We start from the raw sequence: 26033 nt of genomic DNA on the forward strand, positions 1-26033 counted from the left end.
TCTTGAGACCTTTCTTGTACACCTTAAATCATACCATATAGTTGATTAGTACTTTACCAACCCAGCACAACTCAAATATTGACAGTCTTCTATGTAGGACACCATGCCAGACCACTTGGTATTACATTATTAATGATTACATTATTATTCCCAATGTCATTACAATTTTGTCTAAATATGGACAACAAAATATTGAGAATATCCAATCTAATCAAATCTAGCAGTATTTAATACATTAAAATAAGAATACTGCATATGGTCAAATCACTTAAGATAGAACTATCTTAGTAAATGAATAAGAATTATATTTCTGTGCTACGTAAAACATAGTAACATAGGAAGGCTTTTATTATTTTATCCCCCAAACTCTGGCACACTCACAAGTGAGTTCTAATATAATATTTGGTATAAATTAAGCTTGTTTTCGACTTTGATCAATGCCAATTAAGACTTGAACTATCAAAGGACCTCATGATATGTGGCTCTCTCCTTTGAGGCTGTTTGCTTACATTCTGAATACATATATATGCTTCATCATCATGAGGTTCCTATAGTCTTCCATAGTTTAGGTTTTGAAATCTAAAAATCAAACTGTCAATGTTGTCATATAGTTATTCTATACCAAAAATGCATTTTTGCTAAATGTATATTAGAAATAAAGTGAAATGAAATCATCTTACTACCTCCTACACACAAAAAACTTTTAAAGAAGGTTTTATCTTAAGATAAAAATGCAGAAAATCACACAAAATAAATAACTGACTTAATTAATTATTGTAAGCTGAATATCCATGTAACCACCACTCAGATTAATACAGTTTGCCAGCTACCCCAAAAGTCTCAGAAGTCCCTATCTCAACCACCTCTGTTCCCTGAAAAGTAACTATATTTTTATAGTAATCCTTTCCTTGCTGTTCCAGTTACTATCACTGTATTATTAATACAAGTGACTCCAAAACTGGGTGGCTTAAAATACCCATTTGATTATGCTCACGGATTCCATGGGTCAGGAATTCAGACAGGCACAGCAGGAATGCCCCTGATTTGCAGTGTTTGCCGATTTCCACGGTTTAAGTACTCCTGCCATGGCCAACTTCAAGCTACGGCATCACTGAATATGGAGCTAGGAAGACATACTAACAATTGGTTCTTGCAAGCCAGTACAGGCTGGCTATAGCACACTACTGTCTATTCCATGATATTTGGGGCCTCAGCTGGGAAGACTCACTGTCTAGAGGTAATTCAACAGCTGGAGGCTGGGATTATCTAGACATGTCTTTATTCACATGTCTGAAATGGATAATGGCTCTCAACTGGGATCTCAATCTCAGTATAGGACACATACACATGCCTCTCCAAGCAGCCTGGGCTTCCTCACCACATGGCAGCCTCAGAGAAACTGGATTTCCCAGATGATGGTTCAGGGCTCCAAAAGTGAGTGTCCCATTGGGCAAGGAGGAAACACCGCTTTTTATGGCCAATCCTCAGAAGTCTTGCAGAGTCACTAAGGCCAGCTTGGATTCAAGGGTAGGGGTCATATAGAGGGGAATGTTTAAAAAATTTGCAGATATGTTTTAAAATCACTATACTTGTATTTCATTATAGTTGTATCACTTGAATGTTTCTTAGCACTATAGTTTAGCCTTACTCTTTTTTATTTGAAGGTCTTTTAAATCTCTTTTAATCTGGTATTACCTTTCTCTCTCTTTCTCTTCCTTAACAATTTCTTTGTTGAAGAACATGGGTCACTTGTCTTGCAAAGTTTCCCACAGTCTAAACTTTACTTATTGAACACTCATAGGAAGTTTGACATATTCTGCTGTTTCTGCAGGTTGACAGGAGGAGTCAGAGGCTTATTCAGGCTTAGGTCTGATCCCTTTGGCAAGTCTCCTTAGATGGTGTAGCTTCTTTCACAAGGAGGCACATGTGTCTACTTGTCGGTCTTTTTGTGATGTCAGCAGCTGTTGATACTCAATGCCTAGATCCCTTAATTTATAGAGGGTTGAAAATTGTAATACTCAAATTCTATTATTTATAAAAAGATTATTCTTTTCATCTACTACTTGATTACACAGTGGTATAGTTCATACTACACAGCAGAAATAATGACTGATTAATTTTTCCCATTTATTTGCCAGTTTTGAAAACAATGAATTGGTTCTCTACCATCCTCCAAAGGATGAAGGTGGTCTACAGGCCAGGCAGAGAGCCCTCACCAGAACCTTTACCTTGCTGGTATCTTGGTCTTACACTTCCCAGCCTCTGGAACTGTGAGAAAAAAGTTTCTGTTCTTTAAGCCAGAGTCTGTGTACTTTGTTATAGCAGCATGAGCACACTAATACAACTAGACATCTGGAAAATGTGACATTTCAGTCAATAACAAATCTGGAAATCAGAGTTTTTCCAGGTGACTGATAGTTTAGTTTATTTAAACACCATTATGACTTCATGGATTTAAATACATGTGATGTATTTTAATCCATTGTAATTTTTTGGTTTTGGGGTTTTTTTTTTTTTTTTTTTTTTTTTTTTTGAGCCACAGTCTCACTCTGTTGCCCAGGCTGGAGTGCAATAGCACGATCTCAACTCACTCCAACCTCTGCCTCCCAGGTTCAAGTGATTCTCTTGTCTCAGCCTCCAAAGTAGCTGGGATTACAGGCATGTGCCACCATGCCTGGCCAATTTTTTGTATTTTTAGTAGAGACGGGGTTTCTCCATGCTGGCCAGGCTGGTCTCGAACTCCTGACCTCAGATGATCCACCCACCTCGGCCTCCCAAAGTGCTGGGATTACAGGCTTGAGCACCCGGCCGTAATTATTATTCTCTCACATTTTCTTTCCATGAGTACCTTAGATATGTTACTCCATTTTCTTCTGGCATAAGGCATTGCTGCCAAAACGTCTGGTAATATCTAATTTTCTTTCATCTAAAAGTCACTTGCTTTTTTTGTCTAGATATCCAAAGAAATTTTCAGTGTTGTTTCTTGAAGGCCCAGTAGGTTTAGAAGAATGGGTCTTAGTGCTGGTAAGCCCAGATCAATGTTCTCAGGTGCAATGTGTTCTTTCAATATGTAGTTTCAAATATTTTCTTTTAATTTAAAGTAAGTTTTCTTAAACTACAGTTTGTAGTATTTGTTCTGTTTCCTTATCTCCTCCCTCTTTTTGTTTCCCCCAGGAACTCCTATTATCTATTTGTTAGTTCTCCTTTGCCTATTTTCAATATATAGACTTTCTTTCTAATCTGTTTAACTTCCTTCATTGATTTTTGATTTTTTAGAATTTTTCTCCTTTTCATCTTCCTTAAAGAATAATCAATTGTGTTTACCAATCCTTGGGTTTCTTTTATTCTTAATTTCAGATTCTGATTTCTGATTCTATTTTGAATTTATTCATTTCAGTTTGAATGTTTCTAGTTCCGATTTATATAGTTCTTTTCATGTTTCATATCATTTTCTTAGTATCTTTTGGCTCATTTTGAAATACCGGATGTTAGTTTTTATCTGTCTTGTGGGCATCCTTTCTGGTGTGCTTTTATTGTGGATATGAGTGCTATTCTGTTCTTATTCTCTTTCATTACAATAATTTTCTATGTGATTTGACTTCCATACTTTCATGTGATTATTTTTATGTGAAATTGGTTTTCTTGAACTTTTTGAAGGAGGCAGTTTTAAGGATAGTTTTTCTTTTCTTTTTCTTTCTTTCTTTTTTTTGGTGGGGGGGAGTCTTGCTCTGTCACCCAGGCTGGAGTGCAGTGGCACTATCTCTGCTCACTGTAAGCTCCGCCTCCCAGGTTCAAGCCATTCTCCTGCCTCAGCCTCCCGAGTAGCTGGGACTACAGGCGCCCGCCACCATGCCCGGCTAATTTTTTGTATTTTTAGTAGAGACGGGGTTTCACCGTGTTAGCCAGGATGGTCTTGATCTCCTGACTTAGTGATCAGCCCGCCTTGGCCTCCCAAAGTGCTGGGATTACAGGCGTGAGCCACTACGCCTGGCCTAGTTTTCCTAACTTCATAGAGAACTTCTGTTTTTACTGCGTAGTGTTGTGGGTTTCATTCCTTTTTTTTTATTTTAAAAGTTGGCTTACTTTTGGAGATTTCCTGGTTTTCCATTTTTATCTAGAACTTCTTTTTCCTTTCTTTCTATTGTCTCTATTTAGCTCAATTTTGTTTCCATGCCCAACAGTTTGCCATCAGTGTAGGTCTCTTTCCTGGAAGGAAGCCTAGGAGATTAGTTTCAAGAGTTCCTGCAGCTACATTACTCCAGCCCCTCCAGACTTTACCAGGAGCCTCCTGAATTCTCATGTTTTTAGAGAAGGCAAATACCCTTTCCTGTTTCTGCTGCTGTTCTCAACTTGACTGGCTGGACCTTCCAGGGAACACTTTTCAGCTATTTTGGGGTTCTCCAGATGCTTCATTGATTCTCTATGCTGATACCACAAGGGTCTTATTACTTATTACTGCCATATTACTGCTATTGGTTTGTTCCCACACGTTTATATTTTTAAGATCAAGGGATACCATTTCACTTGGATTTGTTATAGATGTTGTCCTTGGGTTTTGGTTTTGCCATATAGTTGCTTTGTCTGTTTTTATGCAGAGATTGAAAAAGTATGCTGCTGTTGTCATCTTTCCACAATTCTCCCTCAAGAAACAGATGTCTTAAATTACTTAGTAGTCATCTTAAAAGACCATATACTCAAGCAATGGCCTCGTTTTGCAGACATTATGTATAACCACTTCTAACTACTTCCACTGCTACCACCATCACCTTCTCTCATCTGGACTGTTATAACAGGCCCCAACTGGTCTTCCAAAGGCCACCCTGCTGCACACTACAGCAGTCAAAATGATTATTTTAAAACGTAAGTCAGATCATAGCACTCTTACCTCAAAACCTTGTAAAATCTTCTCAATTTTGGGGGCTTCTGTGATCTGGCCTGTGTTTCCCTCTGCCCTCCTCCCTGACTGCATTAGGCTGCTTTAGCCACACTGCCCTCAAACATGCCTCGAAGGCGCTCACCTCAAGGCATTTGCACGGCTAATCTTCTCTGTCCCAAATGCTCTTCCTCCTCTCATCTACTTGGCCTGTTCCCTCACTCCTTTTGTCTCTGCTCAAATGTCCTATCAGAAAGTCCTTCCTTGACCATATCCGACTCCCCAATGAAAGATGGAACCACCTTTTTCTCGCTATGTTTTATTTTTCTTCACAGCACTCATGACATGCTGTATATTAATTTTTTACCTTTCTACCAAGAATGAAAATGCCATGAAAGTAGAAACTTTGTCTTAGTGTCCAGAATAGTGCTTGGCACAATGTTAGTACTCAATACAAATTCATGAGTTCACTGAATGAGTGCTGAATGAATCCATAAAGTTCCTAGCACCTGATCAGTATTGAAGAAATGTTAGCTTTATTTTTTCTTGATAGGGAAAAGGAAGTGATCTTTAGAGAATGCTACCATTTCCAATGATAGAAGATCCAATAATGGCAACAGAGGTGTAGTCAGAAAAATGGGTGATGGGAGGCCGAGTTCAGCAGTTCACCTGAGGTAAGGAGTTTGAGACCAGCCTGGCCAACACGGTGAAACCCCGCCTCTACTAAAAAAATGCAAAAATTAGCCAGGCGTGGTGGTGGACACCTGTAATCGCAGCTACTTGGGAGGCTGAGGCAGGAGACTCGCTTGAACCCAGGAGGCGGAGGTTGCAGTGAGCCATGATTGCGCCACTGCACTCCAGCCTGGGTGACAGAGCGAGACTCCGCCTCAAAACAAAACAAACAACAAACAAACAAAAACAGAAAAATGGGTGAAGCAGGACAAAATAGTGACATTAGAGCCAAAAGCAGGGGATAGGCAATAACACCAAACATACGGCATAGTCAAGGGCATCAGGGTCTGAGAAGAGGTAATAAAACTAGTTCTACAGACTGAATTATGTTCCTCCAAAATGCTAATGTTGAAACCCTAACTCCTAGTATGGCTATATTTGGAGATTTTAGGAGGTAATTAAGTAAGGTTAAATAAGGTAATAAGAGTGGGGCTCTAATCTGATAGGATTAGCGTCCTTACAAGAAGAGACATCAAGAGATTCCACAGAGCTTGTTATATACCCTCCCCGCACTGTGTGAGGACACGGTGAGATGGCAGCCATCTGCAAATCCGGCAGAGAGCCCTCACCTGTCTGCCTACCACAAGTCAGGCAGATCCCTACCTTGCCAACACCTTGATCTTGGACTTCCTATACTCCAGAATTGTGAGAAATTAATGTCTGCTCTTTAAGCCATCAACCTGTGGTATTTTGTTATGGCAGCCTGAGCAGACTAATACAACCAGATATCTGGGAAATGTCATAAAATTTAGTGTTAAGACAATAATAAATCTGGAAATAGAGTTTTTCCACTTTTCAGTTGTATGGTCACATATTAGAGTTGCAGATCCTAAGAAAACTTGTACAGAAAAACCCAAATCACAGAGTCATTTAAGTGTAAAGAAAAAGCCAATTATTGCTTAAAGAGTATTTGTAGAAAATATCCATTGAATATAGAGAGGAATAACAGCATATTCATAAATTTTTTTTTAAGAAGTGTGCACGACAGTGATTTTAACACTTCTAATCCAATGGAACTAACATTTTAAAGTACAATTATGGCCAGGCACGGTGCCTCACGCCCATAGTCCCAACTACTTGAGAGGCTGAGGCAAGTGGATCACTTGAGCCCAGGAGGTGGAGGCAGCAGTGAGCCCTGATCATGCCACTGCACTTCAGCCCAGGTGATGGTGTGAGACCCTGACTCTTTAAAAAATACAATTATGGTTACGGTTCTTGGGCAGAGTGGAATTCAAACAGGTTAACCTGAAAGAGCAGTAGAGTTCTAAATCCAGGATAAACTATTTTCCGAAAAAGAATAACTTTCTGAATCTTTATTGAAATTTTTATTATTTATTTTTTTTATTATTTATTTTTTTATTATTTTTATTATTTATTGAATCTGTATTAAATGTTACTGTGAGTAACACTCATCAGTATGATTGTGACTGGTATGGCTACATGGAAGCTTCCCTGTGGCATTAATCATAAAATGCTGATTGGGGTTTGATTCTTCAAGGTATAAGAAGGACCCAGTCTCAAGTAATAGATTCACCAAAATGTAACACCACTAGCCCCCTCCCACCAAAACCTGCTCCAGTCAGAATTACGGTAAGAGCTGAGAAGTGACCTGTGCTTGGCGGCACCGGCCCACTTTCCCAGTGCCGGTTCCTCGCATCCTGGGCGCAGACGGGGTGACCGCCTGATCCCTGGACGCGAGTCCCCTTTCCCTGCCCTGGGCTCCTCCTCGAGAGCTTCAAAACAATGCTCGCCCGGGCCGGAGGGCGAAGTCGGCCCACGTGTAAGTCAAGGGAACTGTCCCAGGACTGCAGACCGGCCAGAAGATGCCCTGAGCCGCCGTCCCAGGCCGCCACCGCTGCCGCCGTGGCCCCCGCAGGCCGCCGTAGGCCCCCGCGGGCCGCCTGACCCCTGCGGGCCGCCGTAGAAGGACCCTCTGGAGGCCACGTTCTTGAGATGGCTGCCGGGCTCCGCTCTCCGCGGCGCCCGGGTTGAGGGGCCGCCAGCGGGCACCCGGCGCCACCACTGCGTTCCGGCACTAGCACGGGACACGGCCCGGGAGCGGCGGGCCGCGGCCCTGCGCGCGCCGTCTCTTGGGGCGGGGCACCGAGCCCCTTCCGGGGATGGGCCCCGGCGCCCGCGTCGGCCTGGCTGTGCCCGGCCCCTCCCCACTCGGGCGGGCGCTGCGCCGTGTCCCCGCCCGTCAGTCCGCCCGGCTCGGCTGGCCGCAGAAGTGGCCTGGGCGGCCGCACTGAGAGCTTTACGCCCGGAGGCGTCGGCGCTGCAGCTGGCCCACGACGGGAACGGGGCGAAAAGGCGGCGGCACCATGTTCTCCCTCAAGCCGCCCAGACCCACCTTCAGGTCCTACCTCCTGCCGCCGCCCCAGGTAAACAACCCCTCCCCGCGAGCGCCCGACTCTCCTCTGCACTTCCGTGGAGCCTCCAGGCCGACCCCCGAGAACTGGAGGACCCCGGGATGCTGCGCGCGTCTCCCTGCCCTCAGTAGCGCGGCTGCCTGATTCCCGGCGCAGCGAAATGCGCCTTCTTGGGAGCCCCTGCTGGCTCGGCGAAAACTTGTAAAACTCTTCTGCAGCCATTCTCTGCCCGAAGTCCTGTCGTCCGTAGTTTCGCCGAGTGTGGAGACCCAGGGGAGCCTTGGGAGCTGGGGTTTTCTTTAGTTTCCAACCCATCGACCGTCCCTCCTATGACCGCCAGCATGATTGCAGCGCTTGGGGGTCACTGGTCGAGGCGGTTACCCGTCTGTCATAAATGTGAACACCTGGAAGCGACACTGGCAGTTTAAATATTTTTTATTATCAGGCTTCCAAGTCGGTAATGAGCAGATCTTAAAAAGAGCTCGGTTAATATGTGAAAGAATTTAAATGGGGGCTATGTGTCTTTCGCATGTGTCATCACTTAGAAAACAATATTTGCTGTAGCATTTTACGGAGGGTGGGGGGATTGAGATTTTGATTTATTTTGCTAATATATTTCAGACTGACGACAAGATCAATTCGGAACCGAAGATTAAAAAACTGGAGCCAGTCCTTTTGCCAGGTAAACATTAGTTAGGATTCTAACAGATAACTTTAGCAACGTATTTTGGTTTAAGATTATTCTGCCGACTAGTATCATGTGGTTAACTTCCCTTCTCTCATTAAACTTTCTCCAGTTAAAAATCTAGTGACTGAGAGGAGAAAAACGAACTGTCAAGAATGTCATTACCTCATTTCCTTTTTTGTCTCCTGAATTTCTTTTTGAAAAGATGTATATGTTTAATTGCTTGCGTAGTAAAAGTACTCTTTGCTGACGTGTTTGTCTGCCACTTATTGCATTAATGATTAATAGTCAAATCATTTTAATGCATTTTGATAGCATAAAAAGACGCCTTTATTATGTATGTGTCTCTGTACCAATAACAGAGCTTAGTGAACTTTGAATTACTTGCCTGGCAATTGTTTTTTGAAGTTGTCAGCTGTATTTGCAAATTTGCTTGTTTCAGTTTAGAACCAGGCTTTTCCCAGCAGAGACACTTAATTGACATTGGGGTCAGATAATTCATAGTTGGAGGGGCAGGCTGTCCTGTGTATAGCAGCAAAGATGGCCTCCACCCACTAGATGCCAGTAGTAGTACCCTTATCCCCCACTACCTGGTTGCGACCTAGTTGCCACACCAAAATGCCACCAGTCATTGCCAATTTTTTTTTTTTGTCCCCTGCCTCTGGGGGACAAAAATCTCACAATTGAGAATCACTGCTTTAGAACAAAATTTACTATAGGTGACCTTAGGGATAGAAGTAGGGATTGGTGGTAGAAAGGAGTTTGTTTTAGAGCATACAAAATATTGGTATGGTATTTTGAATTGTATAATAATTAGGAAAAGTCAGTTGTTTAATGTGATTATTAGGGGAAATAGCCAGATACTTAGGAAAGCCTGTTTTAAGCCTGAAATCGGCCGGGCACGGTGGCTCATGCCTGTAATCCCAGCACTTTGGGAGGCTGAGGCGGGTGGATCACGTGGTCAAGTTGAGATCGAGACCATCCTGGCTAACACGGTGAAACCCCATCTCTACTAAAAATACAAAAAAATTAGCCAGGCGTGATGGCGGGCGCCTGTAGTCCCCGCTACTCAGGAGGCTGAGGCAGGAGAATGGCGTGAACCCGGGAGGCGGAGCTTGCAGTGAGCCGAGATCGTGCCACTGCACTCCAGCCTGGGCGGCAGAGACTCCATCTCAAAAAAAAAAAAAAAAAAAAAAAAAAAAAACTGAAATCAAATACTAGTTTGTGTGGCTACTATCAACATTGAAAATCTGACTCATTACTTAAAGCCAAATTTAGGAAAATAATTAGAATTTTGTAGGTTAAAATTGAACAAATGTGGAAACTTTAAAATTTTAAATATTATATAGGGATAAAATATTAAAAACACCAAACTTTGGTTCCATGTGATAGATGCTAACTCTTAAAAAGTGTTTTTTAAACTTTACTATGGGAGTCATAAATATTTTCCCTTGATTTTGTTAGTGCTTTTCACTCAACAGTGTGTACTAATTAATCATTTGTACTTTTCCTCAGAGTGAACAGTAGAATTACTAAGTAACTCTTGCTCCCTGTGTGCTCTGTTTTAGTCTTAGTCACTCTGAGCATTTAAAATGCAGGGATGAGAAACAGTACTCATCTTGAATGAGTGCCTGTGAGCTATTGAACTTTGACTTCGTTTACTCTGAACAGGCCAGGTTCTTAGGCTTTGATTCCTTCACTCTGCATACTATGATTTCACACACAGAAACAACATGGTCTTAGCTGTAAATGTCAGTGCTTGCTTTTTAATTTTTTTTTAATTTAAAAATTTTTTTTTTTGTTTTTGAGACAGAGTCTCACTCTTACCCGGGCTGGAGTGCAGTGGCGCGATCTCGGCTCACTGCAACCTCTGCCTCCCAGGTTCAAGCAATTCTCCTGCCTCTGTCTCCCAAGTAGCTGTGATTACAGGAGCCCACCACCACACCTGGCTAATTTTTTGTATTTTTAGTAGAGGTGGGGTTTCTCCCTTTTGGCCAGTCTGGTCTTGAACTCCTGCCCTCAGGTGATCCGCCCGCTTAGCCCTCCCAAAGTGCTGGGATTACAGGCGTGAGCCACTGCGCCTGGCCACTTTTTTAAAATTAGCTTTTAAATTTAAGATATATGCTAAGAAAAGGTGTTACTAAGTATGCATAAACTTGAAGAACTTTCTCACTGAGGGTTATCAATTCTATAAAATTGCTAAAAGTCAAGAGTTTTCTGGGGAAACTGTAAACCCAGTTTCTGACTGTGCTTTTCTTGTCCCAGAAATGGCAGCTAAATCCAAATTATTTTTAGAGAAATTCTAAAAGAGCTGTAACACTAAGTCTGAACCTTTTAGTTGCCCATTAAGGAATTCTCTGACCTGTGTTAATTTTTATTGCATTGGCGGCCAAATCATAGCTGAAATCTGAACATGCATACATGACGGCTCTATCACCCAGCATTCTGTTTGTACCTGACTTGTCCTTACCCAACATTTAGCCAGTCCTGAATTAGGATGTCTTTTGCCCCCTTCCTCTCCCCTTCTGTTCTTACCCTCTCATTCTGGCCTTCCTGCACCCATCCTGTCTGTGTCCTGTCTGGCTGCCCTGTTGTGGTCTCTGTTTCTTGCCTCACCTCGCCTGTCACATCTCTCATTGCCACCATTTGCTCTTTGTTGGCCTGCAGCCTACTGCTGTACCCATGAAATCTGGAAGACAAGTGGAAAGTTACTGAAGTATTGGTGATCTAAAGACCTAGACTAGGCTAGGGCTTTTACTAAGAGGGAGTGAATAATGTAGTTCTTGCCTTTGTTACTATCAGAATCAATAGAAAACCTGGCCACATCACTTGTGGCTATATACAGGTACGCAGAAGTTATTGTTCAACATGTACACAGGGAGGGGAACATCACACATCGGGGCCTGCCGGGGGGTGGGGGTGGGGGGTGGGGGATGAGGGAAGGGAGAGCATTAGGACAAATACCTAATGCGTGCAGGGCTTAAAATTCCCGGCATTATCCCTAGATGACCAGGTTGATGGGTGCAGCAAACCAGCATGGCACGTGTATACCTATGTAACAAACCTGCACATTCTGCACATGTATCCCAGAACTTAAAAAAAAAATTAAATAAAAAAAAAGAAGTAATTGTTAGAGATATGGTATTGCATGCTTTGCTTTGGCGTAATGCCTTGGGTCCAAAGGTATCCTACTTCAGTTGCCCAAAGTTTGAACTTTTAATTCAATAAGCAGATGAAAATTAGAACACAAAATCAGTTGTTTATTTGTGTGCTGTCACCATGTGCACTGTTGGAACTTAAGGCTAAATTCAAAATGATCCTCATCTTTTATTAAGTAAAGAAAACAGAAGAAAATGACTAGTAATTTAATTTAGATTGTGGTTTATGTTAGTAATTTTTAGCTTTCCTGATTCATGAAACTCTTTGAGATGGGTATTGTGCCTAATTCAACTTTGTGGTCCTGATGTCTCACAAAGTGCCAGGAATGTGGTAGACACTGAGATGTTTACTGAGGGACTGAACGAAAGGACCTCTCAGACCACCTGGCTTAAACTGTTACCTTAGCCATGCACACACACAGACTATCAGATTTAGGAGTAAAGGGAAGACTGTGTTATTTTATGCCAGACATTTCAAGAGATTTATGTCTGAGCCTGGAATTGAAATAGAGTACTCTGTCAAAGTAGTCAGCTTTTGTGTAGGCTTTATCTTCCTCATTATGTGAATTTCATTCTTTCAGTGATTATATTGTATGTGTGTAAAATCACTCCAATACTTGAAAATTGAGTTCGACTTTTAAAGTGTGTGTGTGTATATATGTTTGTGTTCCAGTGTATATTTGTTAAGAGCATGTAATGCCAGACTGTGTCCTGTTTAGCTGCTGGACTGGTGGGTCGGTTCAGTGAGGATGTGAGTATCTCCTAGGTGCCAGGTCTGTCCTGGATAGGGAGAGTGCTGGAGGTTTCGTGTGCCTGTGTCGCAGAAAGGCCTGGGGTGAGCTCTAAGCTGCCTGTTGACAAGGTAGAAGACTGTGACCTGGATCTCTGGTTCCCAGATTCCAGCCAGGGCCTGGTATCAGATTTGGATGAAGTTTTTACCAGCCCTTGGTCAAAATGAGAAAATTAAGAAAAGTGCCGCTTTCTTTAAGAAAGATAAATTTATTTGATTTAAAAGATTGTCTTGGCCGGGCGCGGTGGCTCACGCCTGTAATCCCAGCACTTTGGGAGGCCGAGGCGGGCGGATCACGAGGTCAGGAGATCAAGACCATCCTGGCTAACACAGTGAAACCCCGTCTCTACTAAAAATACAAAAAATTAGCCGGGTGTGGTGGTGGGCGCCTGTAGTCCCAGCTACTCGGGAGGCTGAGGCAGGAGAATGGCGTGAACCCGGGAGGCGGAGCTTGCAGTGAGCCGAGATTGCACCACTGCACTCCAGCCTGGGCGACAGAGCGAGACTCCGTCTCAAAAAAATAAAAAAATAAATAAAAATAAAAATAAAAGATTGTCTTTTATTCTGAGATTATGTTCTTCTAACTTACTTGGAATAGATACTTTTTTGGTTAAATGTTGGTGATAATAGCTGTAGCTTTAAAAAAGTTTTTAACAAAATTAAAAGGTTAAAAACTCTGTATTGGTCCTTTAAATTAGTTTTGCACTATACCTGGTTTGGAATCTAAACTAGAACCTACTAGATGAGATTATTAGAATACTATAGATACAATTTTGTGAGCACTCACACAGAGAACATTAATTATTTTGTCTGCCTAGGAGTACTGCCATTTTTTTGTTTGTGTTTTGAGACAGGGTCTCGCTCTGTCACCCAGTTTGGACTGTAGTGGTGTGATCCTCACACCTGAGCCTCCCAAGTAGCTAGGACTACAGACATGCGCCACCACACCTGGCTAATTTTTGTATTTTTTGTGGAGATGGGGTCCAACTATATTGCCCAGGCTGGTTTCGAACTCCTGGGCTCAGGCAATTGGCTCACCTTGGCCTCCCAAAGTGTTGGGATTACAGCCGTGAGCCACCACACCCAGCCCCCTTCCACCATCCTCTGAAAAATGCATTCTCCCTCTTTTGACAAATTATCCTTTCCTAACTAACTCCACCCAACATTGGGTTCCAGTGTGGCCAGCAAGGATAATAACCCACCCTGGACTGCAAGCGTGAACACAGGTCTGCCTCTGGATATTGTTAGGTTGGTACTAAGGGAAGAGGTCCTCTTTGGTAATGCTACAAGTGGCCACAGTTCCAGAAGAATCTGTTGAAAAGAGTGAAGAACCCCAAGGGAGTGTACTAATGTGTTGAAGTCCCTGGGTTTCATTGTCCTTGCAGACCAGGTGACACAAAAGCCTTGTATTCTTCTTTTTGCTAGGCTATTACCAGGCATGTTTCTGAACATACTTTGAACGAAGATCCTTAACTAATATAGCTTGCAGGTTAATCCCCATAACAGTCTTGTCAGCTAGGATACCAGTTTATCTCCATTTGACAGATGTGAAAACTATGGTTTGCAGAGGTTAAGTAACTTGCCTAGTGTCACACAGCTAGCAAGGCAGAGCTAGAGTTCTGTGTCCGGCTCCCAGGCTGTGCCACTAACTGCTAAGCAGCACGGCCCACCTGGCTGCACTGGTGACACTAAAGTACAGATTTATGCTTTGGAACTGTTGGGGAGTAGATTGGATGTCAGCCTAGAGGGAGTTCTCTAGTGAAGTAAAAAGAGCTCTCTCCTTGTCTTTGCCGTTTTCACGACAGTGACAGATTTTGACCCAGCGTGCAGAAGAACTTTCAGAGAATTTCAGCTGCCAGAAAATGGAATGTCTCGGGGAGGTAGTGGGCTTCCTGTTGCTGGCTGTGCCGAAGCACAGTCTGGTGAAATGCCAGCAGCTTTGTATTGAGGATGTAAGTTTTGCAGTGAGTGGGGCTTAATGGCCTTTGCTCTCTTCTCACCCCAGGGCATGCTCTTTTTTAAGGGAGAAAAGATGAAATGCCAAGACTAACGATAATGAATTTGTTCTGCAGGTATTGAGTGTGTGCTTGATGCAGTTTGGCAGAAGAGTAAAATGCTGAGGAGATGGGATTCTGTTCTTAGACAGTTTCAGTTCACTGGGGAGATGCTTCAGTAGAGGAGAGAAAAGGTAGTGAGAGCTCAAAGAAAGGTCACCTAAGCCAGATTTGGGATAGGGCAGTGGTGTCAAGAAAGATCTCCGGAAACAAATGCTTGTGCTCTGAATCTTGAGTGCCCGTTGAGCCTGGGCCCCTGTGCTGACGCTGCGCGTCAGCTCAGTTCTTTCCCTGTTCCCATCTACAGTGCTCACAGCACTTTCATTCTTGAGATTAACTATTAGATAATGAATGCAGTGATTGTCAGAGTCTTTTGTAATTGGATCAGAAAAGCATACAACCATGGGCCATCTGGGAAATGAAAATAGCCATTGTTGTATAGATGTCTTGTTTATTTTTTTACATGCTCACTGGCCCGTACTGTTGTTGTTTTCTGCCTCACCATACGTCTTATTTCCTCAGTTGGATTGTGAATTCCTTAAAGGCAAAGACTTTATCTTTTAAGTATTTTATGTATTTCCATTTTGTGGGTAGGCTTCATAGATGATTGTAGACTGATTTTTGTAGTATTTTAATTTGTGAATACATTGTTTTTGAAAGACCAAAGGACTTGTAACACGCCCTCAGAACAGTGAACAATGTAACTGTACTATCTTAGCATTAGCTTTATACCTTACCCGTAGAGCCTTAGGAATGTTTGGAGCTGTCCATTCCTTAGGCTTCTGCTGCAGTACCTTAGGCCAGCAGTTTCTTACTCCTCCAAACTCCTCACTATCGTTATCAATACCATTCATGAACCTCCATAAATAAAATCCTACTTAAGCAGGATAAAATCCAAATTCTTTAACCTCGTAATTTGCTAACACTGTACCTCATTGACTTCATTTCTCACTATTTTCCAATATTGATATTTGCTTCAATCATGCTGGTTCCTTGGTCTCTTCCAGATCCCTTATTCCTTATTTAGGACCTTGTTACTGTTATTATCACACATTCTCTACTATCTCAATGCTCTTCTTCCTTCAAGATTTCATTCTACAATTTTTCCTGAGATCGGCACTATACCCTTCCTCCTGCCCCATCCTGCGTGCTGCTCACTGGATATGGTACTTGCTTTTTTATATTGTGTGTTAGTACCAGCATTAAAGATTTTGTGTTTATCTTCCACATAGTTTCAATTTCCTGTAATAACTTTTGAGCCACTTTAATTCCTGAATTTACCTAAAGCTAGGGTGACCAGCTTGTCCCAGTTTGCTTGAGACTGTCCTGGTTTTAGTGCTATAAGTACCACATCCCAGGGAAACCCCTCTGTCCCAGACAAACGGGGGCAGTCACCCTACTGTTAAAAGCCCAAGTTATGCTTTTGGCCTCTGCACATCCCACAGGTTAATTAGCCACGTGTGCCGTGAGAGTTTGCCTTAAACTGTGTTCCAAGCTAAAATGTATGGGAAACATTATTTCTGTACATCAAATGTGCTGAATTTCTGAATGTATAAGGTGTTAGGAAAGATAATACAGCATGGTTTTGAGGTCCTCAGGGAGTTAAAAACTTTCCTGGCCATATCATTTGGAGGTTTATTAACTGTAATTGCATTTCCCTTCTGAAATGCAAAGGGTCTGGAGAAAATAAACTTGGATTTCTTGATTTCTTCCCAGGTGGTAGTAGAAATCTTTGGCTCATCATCTTCTAATTTAGAAGGTTTTTGCTTACCACACATTGATGCTAATTTCCTGCTTTTTCTGTCTTCATGAGGCTTCCTTGTGGCATCCTGGGAAGTGCTTGGTGCTGTAAATCGTCCCACTGTGGCTGATGGCATAGCACAGAGCTGGGAGAGATGAGTCTGGTGGGTTCTCACAAGCAGGCCAGCCAGCCGTCTCTAGCACACCACCCTTTTACTGCATAAAAAGCACACCACCCTTTTACTGCATAAAAAGCATAGGCGTATAGTCTCCCTGAAAACTTCAGATCCTCTAGAGCTTTGAAGCTTTTATTAGGAGTTTTCTCTTTGAGGTCACTTAATTTAACATGTGAACAAGAGCAGTCTCAGTACCTTCTTTTTATATATCCTATCTGGGAAGAGGCCACTTTGTGTCTTCTTTTTCTTCCCTGTGTATAAGCTAGTTTTATGGCCCACAGTGTTACAGTGCATGGCAGGAGCTTATGACAGCTCCTCTTCAGCATTCCTTTTTTTTTTTAAATTATGAACAAATAACTTATGTGAGCAGACAGTTGTGCTACGTGATCCAAGTATTTTAAAGACTGGTTCTGCGTGAACAGTATTTAGCATTATCAAATAAAACTCACGTCACTAACTCGACACTTAATTATTGTAATAGGAAGACCCAATCGTAGCATATCCTCAGAAGTGCCCTTCTTTTCTTTCTTCTTCCCCTGTATCCCTCTGTACTTCTGTTCTTTGCTCTTTTCCAAGGGCTCATTTCCATTCTGTAAGAAAAGGCTGTGTGACGCTTAAAAGACCCTGGCCCAGAGAGTCCTTCTTTCACTTTTTTTTCTTTTTTCTCTTTTTTGGCTGTTGTTAAGGTTGTGTCTCTTGTTTATTTTCTTCTTTAGTAGTTTTATTTTGGAATGAATTTGAATTTGTAAGAGTTGTACAAAAGAGGATAGAGTTAATGTGAACTCTTCAGCCAGCTTCCGCTAATGTTAATAGCTTATGTAACCTTGGTAAATTTAGCTCAACTGAGAACCTAACAATACTATTAGCTAAACTGCAGGTTTTATTCACATTTCCCTAGTTTTTCCACAAATGTTCTTTACCTGTTTCAGGTTCACATCCAGGCTACTACATAGCATTTAGTTGTCGTGTCTCCTTATTCTCAATGTCTCAGTCTGTGACAGCTTTTTCATCTTGTCTTTTAAGACCTTGACATGTTTTTTTCTATTGAATTAGATTTTCTTTTTTTTCTTTTCTTTTCTTTTTTTTTTTTTTGAGATGGAGTCTCGTTCTGTCACTCAGACTGGAGTGCAGTGGCGTGATCTCCACTCACTGCAACCTCCAGCTCCCGAGTTTGAGCGGTTCTCCTGCCTCAGCCTGTTGAGTAGCTGGGATTACAGGTGCACACCACCAGGCCCAGCTAATTTTTTGTATTTTTAGTAGAGACAGGGTTTTACCATGTTGGCCAGGCTGGTTTTGAACTCCTGACCTCAAGTGATCCACCTGCCTCAGCCTCCCAAAGTACTAGGATTACAGGCGTGAGAATGAGATTTTTATTTTGCCCCAAATAATATATATTAAAGCTCTTTAAACATAGAAATATACTAATACAAAAGGAAAAATTTTATAATTACTAGATTTCTGTTCTAACAAACCACCCCCTAGAAACGTCATCAAATTGACTTTTAAAAATGTAGACGTAATTTCAGACTTAGAGAAAAGTTGCAAATAACAGAAGAATCTGTGGATACCCTTTCTTCAGATTCCCCAACAAAACCTTGACACTTTGGAAGATTATTGTTCAGGTAGTGTCTTGTAGTATGCCTCTTGGTTTGGATTTGTCTGATGTTTTCTTTTGATTAAGCAGAGGTTATGGATTTTGGGAAAGACCCACAGAGGTGGTATCCTTTGCCCTTGTGTCATGTGAGCAGGCACAAGACATCAACATGATTGGTTATTGGTGAGGTTAACCTTGATCACTTCAGGTTAAAGTGGTATCTGTCAGGTTTCTCCTCTAGAAAGTGACTGTTTTTCCTTTTATGTACTGTTTGTTAGAAACAAATCACTAAGTGCAGCCCACGTTCAAGGGATTGGGAATTAAGCTCTACTTCCTGGAGAGAGGAGAATCACGAATTTATGGGCATACCTTAAAACTACCACAGTAATTAGTCAATACTTTTGGGAAGATAGCATTGTGCTTATACAAATAACCCGTTTCTCCTTAAAGTTTGGCTCTCTGAATTTAGCATTCATCAATACATGTTGCACACAGCAATCATTCAGTCTATGACATGGAGTCCATGATAGTTTCTTGATCTATCTAGTAATGTTCTAATCATGATTTTGTTTCCCTTATTCCTCCTACATTTATTAATTGGAATTCTTCTGTAAGGAAGATTTGTCTCTTCTCCGCCATTTATTTATTATTCAGTCATCTGTTTACAACAGTATGGATTCACAGATACTTTTTTTTTTTTTTTTCAGACAGAGTCTCGCTCTGTCGCCCAGGCTGGAGTGCGCTGGCCGCAGTCTCAGCTCACTGCAACCTCCACCTCCCGGGTTCACGCCATTCTCCTGCCTCAGCTTCCCGAATAGCTGGGACTACAGGCACCTGCCACCATGCCCGGCTAATTTTTTGTATTTTTAGTAGAGACAGGGTTTTACCGTGTTAGCCAGGATGGTCTCAATCTCCTGACCTCGTGATCCACCCGCCTCGGCCTCCCAAAGTGCTGGGATTACAGGCGTGAGCCACCGCGCCCAGCCACAGATACTTTTTAATTTACTTTCTAGTCGGGCATTTTTGTTATTTCTTTTGTTGCTCAGATTGTTCCAGCTTTGGCCATTGGGAGTTATTTCTTTCTTTTTCTTTTTTTTTTTTTGAGACGGAGTCTCGCTCTGTCACCCAGGCTGGAGTGCAGTGGCGCAATCTCGGCTCACTGCAAGCTCCGCCTCCCTGGTTCACGCCATTCTCCTGCCTCAGCCTCTCCAAGTAGCTGGGACTACAGGCGCCCGCCACCACGCCCGGCTAATTTTTTGTATTTTTAGTAGAGACGGGGTTTCACCGTGGTCTCGATCTCCTGACCTCATGATCCGCCCGCCTCGGCCTCCCAAAGTGCTGGGATTACAAGCGTGAGCCACCGCGCCCAGCCGGCCATTGGGAGTTATTTCATGTTGGCTCTTATATCCTTTGGAAATGCCATCCCTCCGCTTTTTTTCACCCCCACTTCTGTATTTTCTGGTATTCTGGCATTACCAGAGGCTACAGACTCACCTTCTGTTTCCCCTGCCCCAGCCTTGGAATCAGCCATTTCTCTAAAGAGCCCTGGTTCTTTTTATTGGAAAATGGTATTTTAAAAGCAAGATCTGGGTACTGAGTGTGCATGCTGTTGCTGGAGCATCACTGCTTTTAGCACTTTCAGAGGGCAGAGCTAGAAAACATACACACATGTACCAACCCAGGTGTACACGCATCTGTTACTGCATCTCTATTTGTGTATTTATTAAGGCAAGCATAAGTTCATTCTGCTATCTCAAACTCCAATCTAGCCCCTCGGGGTTCATTTCCAGATTCTTGCTTTTGCTTTTTGTTGATAGAGTATGGGCAGTACAGCAGTTAAACCTGGTTTCCATATTTACTTTCTGCTGAGTGCTGTAGCTCATTGGTGAGAAAGGGATCTTTTGACTTGACTCGCATGGACACATTCTAGTAGGAAGGTTGTCTGTCCTCATCACTCCTGTGAGTGATCCTCTAGAGCTCTTTGAAATGGCTACAACATTGCAGATCAAAAATACCTGCTTCTCAGGTGCTTCACTTCTCGCCTTTCAGATGGGACATGCCCAGTTGTATCTTCTAAACCTTATTTCAGACAATTTTAAGAGTTGTCACTTTAGTAACCATCTCTAACACAGAGATCAGCAAACCTTTTCTGTGAAGTGCAGTAAATGGTTTAGGCTTTGCGGACCATAAGGTATTTGTTTCAAGTACTCAGCTCTGTCTTTGTCCTGTGAAAGGAGCCATAGATGGCACATGAACGAATGAGTATGGCTATGTCTTACTAAAATTTTATTTACAAAAGCAAGGTTTTATATTTGGCCCGTGGGCCACGGTTTACCATCTGTTGGACCCACTAAGTATATTCTCCTCCTTTTTTTTTTTTTTTTTTTTTGAGACGGAGTCTCGCTCTGTCGTCCAGGCTGGAGTGCAGTGGCGCAATCTCAGCTCACTGCAAGCTCCGCCTCCCGGGTTCACACCATTCTCCTGCCTCAGCCTCTCCGAGTAGCTGGGACTACAGGCACCCGCCACCACACCTGGCTAATTTTTTTGTATTTTTAGTAGAGACGGGGTTTCACCATGGTCTCGATCTCCTGACCTCGTGATCCACCCGCCTCGGCTTCCCGAAGTGCTGGGATTATAAGCGTGAGCCACCGCGCCCGGCCTGCTCCTCCTTTTCTTTGTCTCATTCTCACTGCATTCATAGGCTTGATACGTTAACATTTGTGCATCAGTAAAAGAATCTGGCTTCTAGAGAAGAAGGGCTGTCCGTGGGCATTCTACTCCTAAATACAGTTTGTTTATGGTACTAGTGTGGCCACAAGGCCCTGCCACACAAGCTCTGTCTCTTCCTTCCTGTTATTACTTCTGCTTCCCTTCTCAGGAACCTGGAATCATATGGTAGTTTGTTTGTTTAAGTGACTTTTTTTTTGAGATGGAGTCTAGCTCTGTTGCCCAGTCTGGAGTGCACTGCAACCTCCACCTCCTGGGTTCAAGCAGTTCTCCTGCCTCAGCCTCCCAAGTAGCTGGGACTACAGGCACACACCACCACGCCTGGCTAAATTTTTTTTGTTGTTTTTAATAGAGATGGGTTTCACCGTGTTGGCTTGGCTGGTCTCAAACTCCTGACTTCAGGTGATCCACCCGCCTCAGCCACAGTGTTGGGATTACAGACGTGAGCCACCACGCCCGGCCTTTAAGTGAATTTTTATTTGAGTATAACATGCATAACAAGTTTGTATGGATCGTAAGTCTTAGAACTGGATGAATTTTTGTAGCAACGTTTGAAGAGTCTGTTTTTAGATGAGTTTACTAAGGTGGCACAGTATGTGATGATTCCATGTAAAGAAGTCACTGTTACAGGGCTTTGTCCTCTATCTGAACTGGCATGGTTAGTTTAGTTGTTTAAATTGAGAGCCTGCTTATAATTCGTATCTAAGATTTACTGGAGAGGAGAAAGGGTTGAGTATTCAGTGGCCCAGAATCTGATATGGGAATTGGTAAGGTTTATGTTCAAGGAGCCGGAGAAGATTTAAATTTTATGTATTTGAATTACTCAGTGCGTCTATATATATATATTTGGTCATCTTAAATTTTTTTTTTCTCATTAGAATTCAGTTAAGGCCAATATTTGAACTTTAATAAGTTTTGTACTTGCTATATCTCACTACAGTACATTTAATTGTATGTAATTATAGGGAAAGACTATTGAATTTGAAGTCAGAACACTTGGTTAGAAGTGCCAAGTCTACTACTTATTTTTAAGATCTTAGGAAAGTGATTTAACTTCTTTGGGTGCAAATCCTTTATCTGTGTATTAAGGAAACCATCTGCCTTCCTCACCTTACAGGTTGTTGAAGGAATCAGACAGGACAGATGTCCTATTTATAGCTCTTTAATGCATATGTAGGCAAGCAGTGGCAGTTCTGTGACTTTTCTCTAACTTACATATCATTTACCCAAACAGCCCTTATCTTCCAGCCCGCTTGGCTGCTTAGCCATGTTGAATTACTAGTTTCTCTTCTTATATAGAACAACTTCTGCCCAACTCATGATGGACAGAACCATGTGTCATGAAGTAATTTTATTCATTCTCGCATTCAGCACTCTTTTCACAGGCACCTACCCTGTGCCAGACACTGTCCTAGGCACTAACATTTCAGCAGTGAATAAAATCAGTCCATCTTCTACCCTCATGGAGCATATAATCCTGAGGGTAACGTAGGCATTAATTAAAAAATATACAAATATAGTTGTAGCTATGATGAGTGCTGGAAATACAGTGCTTTGATATGTGAATTTAATCTAGATAGGAAGATTGTTTTTTAAGAGGCTTTCCCTAGACAGTGGTTGGACTAAGGTAGAATGAAAGAATATTCCATGAAGTGGGAAGAAACATGGTCCCATGGGGGATTAATAGGCCGCCACTGTGGGCAGAGCAGTGACGGTGAGGAAGACTGTAGCTGGCTGGGTATGCAGGGCTCCCAGCCATGAGAGGGAGGCTTGTCTTCAAAATGGAAGTTAACTCAAGCTATTGGCACTGTGAATTTGACATGAACAGATTTTAAGTAAATGTTAAGGGGCAGTTACTAAAACTAGCCTTGTACATTTTTAAGAACTTCGAATAAAAGTTATTATTGCAACTTAAATTTGTTATAACCTATTTGTCAAAGAGAGGATTGTTTTGAGACTATGGTTTCATTCTTCATGAATTGGTAGGTGTTTGGAGTTTGTCAGCAAACATTCTATCAGGCTAAAGGTTTTTATAATGAAAGAAACAGGCAAAGTGGATCAGTACACTCACTTTTCTACCATTGACCCTGGAGACAGATGGCTTAAAATGTTCTGCGTCTAGTTGACTTTTAGATCTTGAAATTAAGGTTTAATGATGACCAAGCTTTAAATAAATTGTAGAAAAGTATCCTTTCAAAAGCACATTATAACTTTTATATTAGTTTCTTATATTTATTTCTTTTAACCTTTCCTTTTAACTCAAACTATATTTTAAGGTTTTGTTGCCTACTAAGTTATAATCCGAGTGCAGAAGGAAACTTGATTTGGCTTTATGGAATACATTTTACATTCAGTGAAGCTGAGCTCTGTTTCTCATTCCTTACAAAAGGAATCAAAGGCATTGGTTTGAGAGATCAAGTCATATGTTAATAAAACACAAATATTCCATCAAGTAATACTCTGAAGGAGCAGGTGTAGTTTATTTCTTCTCCAGAAAGTCTTCCAGCAGATAAATAATGAGAGGTAGTATGGCATAGGAAAAAAGTACACTCAGATCGGCCTTTCTAGTTCAACCAGCTCAGACCCCTGAGCTATTTTTGCCTCAGTTTTACGCCTTGGAGAACAATGCCTTGTCATTACTGTTCGCTTTATGACCATACAGTGCCTGGCACCTGGTGGGCAATTGGTAAATGTTTTTACTATCCTCATCCTTGTCCTCATGAAACACTTCTTCTAGGTCCCACAAAGACAGTTGGTATTTTATGACAAAGTAGCTTACAACTATTTTTCTTTTTTTAAAGGAGAAATTGTCGTAAATGAAGTCAATTTTGTGAGAAAATGCATTGCAACAGACACAAGCCAGTACGATTTGTGGGGAAAGCTGATATGCAGTAACTTCAAAATCTCCTTTATTACAGATGACCCAATGCCATTACAGGTGTGTTTTATTTGTACACTGTTTCATTGTATCAGGCTTTCAACTCTAAGTGGTACATATTATTATATAAAACATAGGTATGGAAAAATTATAGTAAAAGTATTAGGTAATACAATGTTTGGGATAAATTATATTAAGATTTAAAGTAAAGTGTAAGAAGAATGTTGGAACTTGCTAGAGGAGTATAATTAGTGAGAAGATTGTAAGTCACCTTGCTTTATTATCCTCTGTGATCGTTCATTATATGTCCTTTTCATTAAGGAAGTTATTCCCCCTCTTGCAGATCTTTTAACCTGCTTATAAAAATGACATAAAGAGAAAAGGTTGCTTGCTAAATGATTTATAAATGCCACACATTTTACTGATTTCATAGGTTTTTTTGTTGTTGGGTTTTTGATTTGTTTGTTTTGAGCCTGGATCTCGCTCTGTCTCCCAGGCTGGAGTGCAGTGGCACGATCTCGGCTCACTGCACCCTCTTTCTGCTTCCTGGACTCAAGCTATCCTGCCACCTCAGCCTCCTGAGTAGCTGGGACTACAGGTGCATGCCACCACTCCCGGCTAACTGTTGTATTTTTTTGTAGAGACGGGGTTTTGTTATGATGCCCGGACTGGTCTCGAACTCCTGAGCCCAAGCAATCTGCCTGCCTCCCCCTCCCAAAGTGCCGGAGTACAGGCCACTGCACCCAGCTACTTTTTTTTTTTTTTTTTTTTTAACTAATTAGAGTTCTTTTCCTAAAAAGTTAAATTCTAATTTCTAGGAAGAGTGAAGAATAGTATCGATTTAACAGTTTTTAGTAGCCCTCTTGCTATTTTATGTTCTTACTGGAAAGTAATAGTTCCATATAATTTTGGTTTTTAGAAGTTCAGGCATTCATTTGATTAACTTAAAAACCCTGGACTTTTCTGTCAGCCATTTTGTATTTTGTTTTATAAAGTATTATACACATTTACCCCTGGATCTTTCTTTATAGTAATTGTTCTTTAATGAAATATTGGCATATGAACTGTAAACTTTTAAATTTAAGGATCTAATAGTTTAATGTAAGTATATTTCATGTAGTCATTCTCTAATTTACCATAATTATTTATTATACTGTACAAATATTTATTGTACTATATATTTGTGTGTTCATTACAGTCTTATGTAGGTATATTTAGACTAAATTTAAGGCACTTAAAGATACCCACTGTGTAGGGACAGTAGCTTATTTAGATGTAGGCTTGGGTTTTTCTCTTTGTTTTTGGCTTCATAATGATCATTGGCCCCAGACTTCACTATAAATGAGAAGCAGATACCTGGAACAGCTTAAATCCAGTACCACTATTAGAAAAAAGTAAACCAGTGCCCTACTGACAGCAGATTGATAGTGTTAACTATGTCCTTAGTTTGAACATGCAAAACCTTTTTCTAAAGATTTTTATTTCTAGTAGACTTTGTGCTTTAAAAAGATAGTTATTTTCCACTTTAAAATCTTCACTGTGAAAATCAAACATGATTTTACCCATTTAAAATCTGATGACCTAAGAGCCCCTTTTTCTTTAATATGTTGTGGCCAGCTTATCCAGATCTAGACATGCAAATGCTTGCCGGTAAGGTGATTGATGATATTCCCTATCTTAGATATTATAATAAGATTGTTGTGTACATTTTAACCTAATTTCTATCTGTTAACATTGGAATGGCCCTAGCTACCTAGACAAAAGCTTTTTGTGCTTTTTAGAGATAACTATCACAGTTTATCATCACAGTTGAAGGCTTATACTACCATTGTGAGATTATTGGGAAAAGAATTAATATGAACGTAATTTTTTATTCCAGAAATTCCATTACAGAAACCTTCTTCTTGGTGAACATGATGTCCCTTTAACATGTATTGAGCAAATTGTCACAGGTACGTAGTATTCTGTACATACTCTAAAAGTCAGTTCCACTCTGGAAGTATTATTTGAAAAGTCATACCTCTCAGAATACTTGGATTTGCGTTTTATTTCTGTAAGTTTACTTTTGCCATTTTTTTGAGTCCCAGGAACATAAAGAGGGAGATGTCAATAAATTGTTTTAAAAGGAAGATATAAAATGTATAACTTTTCATAGTTTCTAAGTTTTTTGTCCTCTTTTTAATTAAAATTAATCATTAAGTGTATCTAGATGGTGGTTTTATGCAAATAATCATTTAAAATATCTTCCAAAGCA

At 41.3% G+C, this 26033-nt stretch overlaps 1 protein-coding gene across 3 annotated transcripts in view; it reads left to right on the forward strand.

Annotated features, from left to right (window-relative positions):
- Positions 1 to 7544: 7544 nt before the first annotated feature.
- The window catches only part of MTMR10 (myotubularin related protein 10), a 55183-nt gene continuing 36694 nt past the window's right edge, over positions 7545 to 26033 (forward strand). For all 3 annotated transcript variants that reach the window (XM_032176312.2, XM_032176311.2, XM_058427121.1), the window contains exons 1-4: positions 7545 to 7989; positions 8599 to 8659; positions 23703 to 23839; positions 25659 to 25731. In XM_032176312.2, the coding sequence (XP_032032203.1) occupies positions 7930 to 7989; positions 8599 to 8659; positions 23703 to 23839; positions 25659 to 25731 (331 nt within the window). In that variant the 5' untranslated portion in view covers positions 7545 to 7929. The remainder of the gene's footprint in view (positions 7990 to 8598; positions 8660 to 23702; positions 23840 to 25658; positions 25732 to 26033) is intronic.

The sequence above is a fragment of the Hylobates moloch genome, unplaced genomic scaffold, assembly GCF_009828535.3.
Source record: "Hylobates moloch isolate HMO894 unplaced genomic scaffold, HMol_V3 SCAFFOLD_14, whole genome shotgun sequence".
Taxonomy (NCBI): domain Eukaryota; kingdom Metazoa; phylum Chordata; class Mammalia; order Primates; family Hylobatidae; genus Hylobates; species Hylobates moloch.